This window comes from Sceloporus occidentalis, unplaced genomic scaffold (genome assembly GCF_023333645.1).
Source record: "Sceloporus occidentalis isolate IW3139 unplaced genomic scaffold, rSceOcc1.0.p SCAF_24, whole genome shotgun sequence".
Taxonomy (NCBI): domain Eukaryota; kingdom Metazoa; phylum Chordata; class Lepidosauria; order Squamata; family Phrynosomatidae; genus Sceloporus; species Sceloporus occidentalis.
This window is the reverse complement of record NW_028317004.1, coordinates 4,016,120-4,025,619: the sequence shown is the minus strand read 5'-3', so window position 1 is coordinate 4,025,619 and position 9,500 is coordinate 4,016,120. Positions and strand designations below refer to the sequence as shown.

The window sequence follows — 9,500 nt, the reverse complement described above, 5'->3', positions numbered from 1 at the left end:
GTGGACTGTGGATTATTATATTCTTTTCTCTTCCTTCTTTTATTTCTTCCTTTTTTTGTTTTAGGAGAGGATGCAAAGACCAGTTGGGGGCCTAGGAACAGGGAAGGCAAACAGCACCCTTGTAGAAATTAAAATCCTGGAAGGAACAGAATGTGTGCTCTAAATGGACCTTAATTTAAGCCTTCACCAGTGTGACCGGCAGTTCCTGCAGTGACAAAGTTACTTTATATATTAGATACCTAGTGATGTCAATCAGTTGAAATGCTCAATTTACCTGGAAATTCTTAGTTCAATGAATGCACCTTTATATGCTAACATTAGAAAAACACAGGCATTAAACATTAGTATTATCACCCTGTCATTAGTGGTCAATTGTAGGTTCTTATATAAATGATTAAACCAGAATTTCCCTTAAAAATATGAATTTATAAGGTAATAGTATCATATCAAATATCTAAAACAGAGGCATTCCTATACTGTACATAATAATCCACATCCAAAGCCTATAAATGAAAAGCTGATCAATCGTATGCCCTTAACAATTTACATGTATTATTGTGCTTTATATCAGTGACTAAATGGGCCATATTTAAAAATACTACAGGAAGTCTTCAATCCTCAAAACACCTTGATCTAACATATGTTCAATATTCCTAAATCATTTCGAAATCAATTTTGGGGTTAAAAATCTGTATCTGTAGATACATTGAATTATTACACAGATGGTCTAGAGTGGTCAATCAGTAGTTTACTGGCTGCTCATATAATTCCAGGTGATATTATTTCCCATCCCTCAAAAATAAGACATTATCCCTCATTGTGAGAATATTAACAGTTTTGCTTTAAATAATTTTTTAATTTCTGGGGACAGAGAATCAAGTTGTTGTTCTTTAACATTGAGAATGCCTTCATGAGCCTCTTTGAACAGTTCTGATCCCAGTGCATTCACAACCCGCTGCTTCCAGGCTCCAAGCTTGGGTCTATCTTCAAAAATGGGGACTCCGCTTGCAATGACCTGCATAAAGACATGCTATCTTATACATCCATGCACCATTAGAAATAAATCCATTCATTTATGTATCAATTTTATCCCAAATATCCCACCATAAGCTTGATATGTTGGCAGTAAGTAGGAGGTTAAATGTTTTATATGCCTGTGCATACAATTTAGTAGACTTGTGCATTTGTATTCGGGCGAACATGAAAACGAACACGAAGGGTGCGGTTTCGTTGTTCAGCCTGAATACCGAAGAAATGAACATGGCGGCGGAAAAACGTTTACGAAGACAGCAGGTGCACTGCATTGGTTGATGGGAGAGGAGGCCCCTGCTGGCGACCAATAAAGTTGCTCATACGGACCTTTAAAATCCTGGCGCCAAAGCAGCTGCATAGTGCGTACCACCTTAACCCCGTATTAACCCCTTCTAGAAAAAACGGCAAAAAACAAATCGCCCGAACCGAACACAGGAACAGGTGATATTTGTGGAATATGAAGATTTTTCCCCCCACAAAGACGAACACGAAGAGTTGGCCGGCGCCCAAGTCTGCTATTTAGTAATGTACTGGTATGCATACAGAAGGATTAGTATCCCCATCATTGTTATCTCACCTGCATAATATCTGCTATGGCCACAAGATCTGCTAGTGAGATCTCATCACCAGCCAGGAACAGTTGGTCTTTCAGGAATAGCTTTTCAAGCTGAGTCATTATAGCATTGAACTCAGCCAAGACTTGCTGTAGCTTTTCAGGAGAAACATCATGGTCAAAGATAACTGGTGTCATACACTGTTGGGAGGAATAGGACATGAGTCTTTTTCCTAGAAACTTTAATAAAGACCAAAACCCTGTTCTACAATTAAAGTTCCCTCAATGTCTACTTTTATACAAGTCTTGTCCCTCTGCCTGATTTGGAAATGAGTTTGATTTCTTAGATTTCTAAACCTTACAGTCTTCAGACAGCATATTTATTAAGAACTATGTATAGGCTGGCACAATGAAATTTAAAGAAAGAATTTAAAAAAATCCATATTCTTATTATTGATCAAAGTAATAATATTTTTAGGAGCACTGCTGGTACATGTAAAAGTAATTTAATGAAATGTCCTATATTTTTAAAGTCACTTATGTGAAATGAAATTAGAAAAATTGTGTTTGAAAACAAATATGTCATAATAGATATGTAAAATATAATACTTACCTTGACCCAGAATACCCTACAACTATAGTGATGAGTGTTAGTGTACTGCCAGGCAAGGTATTCATCAACACATGCACGCTTTTGAAGATCTGATGGGTACCAGTGATCAGGGGTTTTATATTTATTCACTAGGTAAAGCAAAATTGCAGTGCTGGAAGGAAACCAGAGTTTGGGTCAGGAGAGGCAATTTTACTTAACTGAGAAAAATAGTATATATGGCCGAGAGTCTCATCTAGTGCATAACACATTCACTTACCTTTCAATTAGTGTGAAATCTCCATCTTTTAACACTGGCACTTTGCGTAGTGGATTGACCTTTTCAAATTCCCCTGTCAGGTGCCCCCCTGCAAAGAAACATCAGGTTGGAGAAAATACCTAGAACATTGTCAGATGCTTGTATGAATGTGTCTATATATAATTCAGCTATTCACTGCACAGGTTCTAGGACACATTGGGGTCTAGTCACTAAAGGGAGGGTTGTCAGGAGAGTTAGCAGTTGTGTTTCAGCTTATTCACTTTGCATTATACATTATGAAGTGCCAACCTCAGTGAGAATCTGCTTCATGAACAGCTTTGCTGGACTGAATAATGTAAAGCTAATGAGCAGGATTTATTCTTCCTTACACATTAGATTATGTGTGCTCATCCTTTTTCTACATTGGTGTATATTCTGATTTGTTTTGGACATACACTGCTTGAGTTTTGGAGTGGAAACATTGCATGTGAATTTTGAGCAGATCATTTTATATGTTAAATATTCTGTGGTTTCACACTGCACTTTCAGGGTAGTCATTATTTTATTATTTTATAGATACATAGAAGCAGTGCAATTGGAAATAAAGTACCTACATAAACCATTAAACTAGTCACCAACTTAGGGCTACAATTATACTAGAGCGTATAAATACAGAAACAGAATGTCCATCTATAACTACACCCAATTTTGTCTGTAAACCAGGTAGATCCCTTTTTTAAATGGAGATTCTACAAGCCCAGATATGGCACACAGATGCCCAGGTAGGCATAAATGTTTACTGGATCTTAATTTTCCAACTGCCACACAGGGAATCAGACACCCATCTAATTAGCCTCCTGTCCATAACATGACAGGAGAGGGATGTCTCATTATGTAGTTGAAAAAGACATCAGCCAATTTATGAGTAACTGCAGTAGTCAACATAATGTATGTATTTTCAAATAACTTTTTTATATACAAATATTCCAAGATACCACACTATAAAATGGTAAAGAGCTGTTAATCTTCAGTCACATAGCTAATGTCCAGTACTGCACACCTGGCAATATTCACTTCACTGACCTTGGAAGAGTTGCACTTCATGATAATGAAATGGAATCTTGTTGACTTTGGAGAAGATATAAATGGCTCGACTTGGTTGAGATAGTAGGTCCAGGTATAGCACAATGCCAGACATGATGTGCAAAGAAATGCTGAGTGGTAATATACTAGTGAGTTGACTGTTATTATACACCAACCTTCTCCAGGAATGAAGACTCTCCGCCCTGAAACAACTACCATTCCCACTCGCAGACTTGCCTTTGTCAGGTGATTGCATAATCATTTTACTTTGTTCTTGTCTTTTTTTCTTGGGGTGTGTTTGAAAACCCCGAATAGCAGAGGGAAAAACTGTCAAGATGGTTTGGGTCCCAGCAGTACAAAGATTGAATGTGTTCAGAGTTACAGGTCACTGAAAATTACAGCAGAGTAAAGTGAACTGGGATTACGCTTACAAATAACTTTTAAGTAAGCAAAAACTAGATCAAAGTCAAAAGTAAGCCAATAAAATGCAATGTTTCAAACAGGTTTTACAAGTAAGAAGAAAGGTGGTGTTGATGACATTTTATAACTTATAATTTCACTAAGACATTATATGCAAAATACATTATTGTGCTAGTATCAAATTTAAAATAAGTTTTTTGTGCAGTTTTATTTTTTTTTACAGTAGAAAACACTACACTTAATACTCAAGTTGAAAAAATATTTTGCTATGGGACTTTTAAGTATTATCTATCAGATATCAGGAAATAAGGAAAATATTGTTGCTAGAAATTGTTATGATCTTAAAATATAAAATGTGTGGGGCAACAATAAACATTTTATTTAATCATCTGTATTTTTACAAAAAGACAGAATACCAAAGCAATAATTTAGTGCATACCAAGCGAATACTATTCAAAAACACATATTTAAGAGCTGAATCAATGGGACTGAACCATTATTGATGTCCAGAGAAGAATTTAAAAAGCTTGGTGTCGTTTTGGGTTTAAATGCAGTGCAGGGAATCTGAATGTGTATGCCTTTTAGGCTTTTTAGGCTATGCTCTCTCCTAGTTTGTATTATTTGTGCTATGCATATTTGCAGTATCTGACCAAACCCTAGGGTTGAGCAGCCCTCATGCCACGTAAGTGCTTCATTAATGGTGTCCAGAGAATCTCGTTTAGGTTAAATGCAGTTCAGTCCCATTAATTTAGCACCTTGGTAAGCAATGGTCGTGAAAAATTAGATAGGACTTGCCAAACTTGGGGTACTTCAACATAATAATGGGCTAAGCAATATATGGCCATATAATGTAACGGAATCCCCAATAGTTATGGCTTAGATAGGTGTTTTGGAATGGTATTCACTGGGTATGCGCTGAATTCTTGCTTTGTTTTCTGTTCTTATTGGTCATTATAATTCTAGCAAAAACCTGGGAATCTGAATGTGTGTGCCTTTTTATGCTTTTTAGCTTGTATGCTCCCCTAGTTTTTGTTTTTTGTGCAATAATAACAGTTGTTCTTTCATAACTCTTTATACATAAATTGCTATTTGCCCAATATTAATGCTAACAATCATTTTAAGAAATTAAGCTTTCAAGCAAATGTCATTCTTAGGATCTGCTATGATGTTTAAGTATTCCATGGCAGAAATGTCAGTTGACATTTCTGATAAAGTGTAAAGTAAGCTTTTGTCAATAAACCTGTATTAGTGTGACTCTAATCAAATATTTAAGTTTTTTTCTTTTCTGTGTGGTTATGTGGTTTTTACAATAGAAATTACTATCTGACCTTTCATGTTGATTCTGTTGCATTTCTCTTTGGCTGGGGTCTCAATTTGCAACAGGCGAAAGAACTTAGAACAGTAAATCATGGCTAATATGAGTATGTGTGAATTGCAAGTAGTCTGCCCCCATTATTATTACTTTGCTGTCAAAGGTCCACAAACAAAAAACATGTTATGATTTAATATGTATTATTGTGTCGCTCAATATATTATAGTAGTCTACCCCCTGATGAGTGGCACCCGGGGCAGACTGCCTCCCCGTTTAGGTACACTACTGCTGTGGTCAGTCCACACCTTGAATAATGTGTGCTGTCAGGTCGCCCTAAATCTAAACTAAACGGCCGCAGCACTGGGTGCACTGCTTCCGCTGTCCGCTTAACGATTTTAAAGCGGCCAGTGTGCCTGCCCCATGCCGCCCAGTGCATTAGTGAGGCTCTTTTTCCCGCCCCTTTGAAGACGCGACGTGCCACTCAAGGGGACGGGCTCACACGGAACAGTTCCTTGTGACAGGGAGAAGAAAACTTTGGAGGAGAGCAGAGTCTGCAGGGGAAGGAAGCCATCAGAAAAGTAAGTATTTAAAAAAAAAAATAGTTGGGGTGATGGGTGGAAGGGGACCCATATTCAAAGGGGGGTGCCTTGGGACAACAATTAAATAATAAAAAAGGTGGTGGCTGGGGGTATAAGTACACAACAGGGTGGTTGGGGTATCACATATATTAATACACAAAGGGGGGTGGCTGTGGGCAATAGACATTGGTACGTTAAACAGTACAAAAGGTCGTATCAATACACAAGGAAGGGGGCTGCCTGGGGACATCACATAAATCAATACACAAATTTGTGGGGGCATAAATGCACAAAGGGGACTGTGTGGGGGCACAGATACACATGGGGCAATACACAAGTATCTGGGGGAATACATTAAAACTAAAGGGGGGCCTGGCTGAGGCATCAATACACAGAGGCGGAAAACACACAAACAACAAACTAGTGTGGAAGGGATTTTATGCTTTGTGTAGTTTAACTGTACTGCTGCGGGTGTCGGTGTGGCAGAGCCTCTCCTGGTGTGTGTGTGTTTGGGTGTCGGTGTGGCAGAGCCTGTCCTGGTGTGTGTGTCTGGGTGTCTATGTGGCAGAGCCTGTCCTGGTGTGTGTTTGGGTGTCGGTGTGGCAGAGCCTGTCCTGGTGTGTGTGTCTGGGTGTCAGTGTGGCAGAGCCTGTAAAACTAGACGGTCAGAGGTTTAGAGGTAATATAAGGAAGTATTGCTATTATTTTACTGAGAAGATGATAGATAAATGGAACAGCCTCCCATAAGGATTGGTAGAGGTAAATGGAGTGAAGGAATAAAAAATACCTGGGATAGACATAAAGCTATATTGAATCTAAGACAAGATGAAGGATTGATTAATATCTGAGACTTACATCAAAAAAATGAGTAGTCTCAGTAGTGAGTAGTGGTCGAATGATTCTTCGAGTGTATGTTGCTGGACAGTGTGCATATGTATAGAGTGTGCATATAGAGGGTAGTGTTAGTGTTTCTTAGTGTATAGTGTTGTGTGTGTGTTTCTGTATAAGTTATGGTGTTAGTGAATGTGTCAGTATATGGTGTTAAAGTGTCTGCATTAGTGTATGGTTTTAGCATGTTTATGTATGAGCATATGATGTTAGCATGTATACAGTATGTTACAGTAAGGTGTTAGAGTGTGTAAGTGTATGCTAGTGTACATGTTAGCATGTGTGTCAGTGTATGGTGTTATCGGGGTGCGCCTAGGGTTCCTGGACAGAATGTGTGTGTATGTAAGTGTATGATGTTAAAGCAAGTGTGCGTGGTTATGGGAAAGCACCAAAGACATTCTGTACCAAAGTACCACTAACCATATGCTCACTCTTGTATAAGTACATAATACACAGGGCTGTCCCGAGGGGGGTTCATGGGGTGCATGACACCCAGGGGGCAGGGAGCAGAGGAGAGCGAGGGCACCAAGCAGTAGCTAATGAAAAGGTTTTTAGCAACCGCTCAGCACCCCTCTCTCTCCTATTCTTCCCCACACCCGCTTTGACCCTGCACTGATTTCAGTGGTGGGAGCATAAGGCCTCCTCTGTAGTTTTAATATTAGGAATTTCCTTGTTATTTATTTATCTACTTTCCTCAAAATAACCTCTATATAGATAAAGAAGGGGGGCACAATTTTCTTTTCTTGCTTCAGGCGGAAAAAGAGCTAGCTACGGCTTTGCCCTTTTCCCTCAGCCGCTTTTTTAAAGTTAGATCGATGAATGTCAACCGACACATTTACTGTAATGCTGTTTGGGGGCAAAGGTATCACAACCCGTGTGGGCCCAAAATGGCACTGACAAGCTGTTTGGGGACAAAGCTGGCACTGTGAGCAGGGAGTGCCATGTTACATGGTGAAATCAGGGGGCTCAAAGAGGTGGAGTAGAAAATGGGTGTGATAATACAAGACCTTTGATGTGGACTAATTACTGCATATCTAAAACAAGTTGCATTTTTTTCAGCATTAAACTTCACTGCATGTAACTTCTCACTATACTGCCTTTTCCTCTGCTCTTAATATACCCACACACACCATAGAAGCACTTTACAGTTTCAGGCCACATTGATAACTGCTTAACCAAATTGAGCTGGTAGCCAGGTATGCTTTATCATTAAAGGTTCCAAAAATGACACATGCCTCTGTTCTGAGGTACCATAAATTATCCATTAATTCTAATCCACCTTAGGCACATACCTGTTTTATCTAACTTGCAAATAGCACTAAGTGCATCTATAATTTAAATTTACAGGATTTATAATGGTTAACATATCATCATCTTTATGTGATATATTTTGTGGTGTTCTGTTAATTTCACTATTACTGACATTTTTATTGGATTTGCAGAAGAGTTAACAGATATACTGATGCTTATCTTCTTAAACTGGCATCTAGCTCCATTTATTTCAAACACAGTACATTAACTGCATTCTGAAAGATATATTATAGAGTTCGCAACACTTCTATAATAATGGCCTGGAATATTGCATTTTTTAATAGAAAAAACATCTAGCAGTGCCATTAGTGAAAGTTTTTCTTATACTTTACAAATATCCTTTCTATGCTAAAACTGTAATTTTTTGGAACTGCGTTTTTCTCCCCCAATATAATAAAAAAGCAAGACATCAGTCTAAATATGTTTTCTTAAGTGCTAGAATATGTATTTTTGTAAAGTTCAGAAGAATTGGTTAACTTGTAGGTAAGGTGAAGTTGAGAGTGAAAGAAGTTTAGCAAAAAATAATGCATTAATAATCTTGGATGCATTCCCTTACCTCTCCTACTAGAGCTATTCTTCTTTATAGTATGTATTGGTCAACCACTGGAACAGACAACAGAAGGAAACCATTTGTAGCCTTTCTTTGCTCCTCTGCTAGCTCTCATGACTTTGTTAATATATATGCCTCTGTAGCATAATAGAAAACAGTAGACTTGGGCGCCGGCCAATTCTTTGTGTTCGTCTTTGTGTTCGTCTTCGTGGGGGGAAAAATCTTCGTATTCCACGAATATTCCCCTGTTCCTATGTTCGGTTCAGGCGAATATCCGTGTACATTCTTCATGTTCGTTTTTTTGTAATTGGCAATGGTCTCCCCAGGCCAAGTTCTGTGTCAGGAGTTAAAGGGCCATGCAAACGACTTTATTGGTTATTGGCGTTAACCCTGTATTAACCCCTTCTAAAAAAATGGCAAAAAAAATAAGAAAAAAAACGAACACAAACCAAACACAGGAACGAATATTTGAATATATATAGTTTTCAGCATTAAAAATGTTCTTCTACTGTATATTTTGTATGTTATGATACCAGTGGGTAAACTATTCCAGTATTCACTTGTAATGTTCAATGATTGTTATTTTATCATAAGGTGTAAAATGATAATCAACCAATTACTACAAATTACATGCAGAATAAATGACCCTGGAAAGCATCTAGCACTTCATGCCAATTCTTTAGTGATTTCTGCTGAGAAATGAAGCAAGGAAGAGAAGTTTACCTGTATTTGATTGCATTAGGTTAGGGGACTGCAGAAGTCTTTTTTCAGATATAATAATTGAGTAATATCAAATAGATGTTCAAATCAATGAGAGTATGTAATCAAACTGCTGAACTGAAGATATTTTATAATGGTTTGTATATTTTAAATGATTATTCTTCTTTAATCAATATCAATTTAATTTCCCTTGATTACGTTGAAA

The 9,500-nt window shown here is 37.8% G+C and overlaps 1 protein-coding gene across 1 annotated transcript; it reads right to left on the bottom strand.

Moving 5' to 3' along the window:
- Window positions 1-814: 814 nt before the first annotated feature.
- On the bottom strand, window positions 815-3,631 carry LOC149300529 (glutathione S-transferase theta-1-like). The gene is made up of 5 exons (XM_089485025.1): window positions 3,517-3,631; window positions 2,455-2,542; window positions 2,199-2,349; window positions 1,610-1,786; window positions 815-1,015 (listed from the first exon to the last, which is right to left on the bottom strand). Exons 1-5 carry the CDS (start codon window positions 3,629-3,631, stop codon window positions 815-817), a joined length of 732 nt encoding a protein of 243 aa, XP_089341151.1.
- Window positions 3,632-9,500: the final 5,869 nt, after the last annotated feature.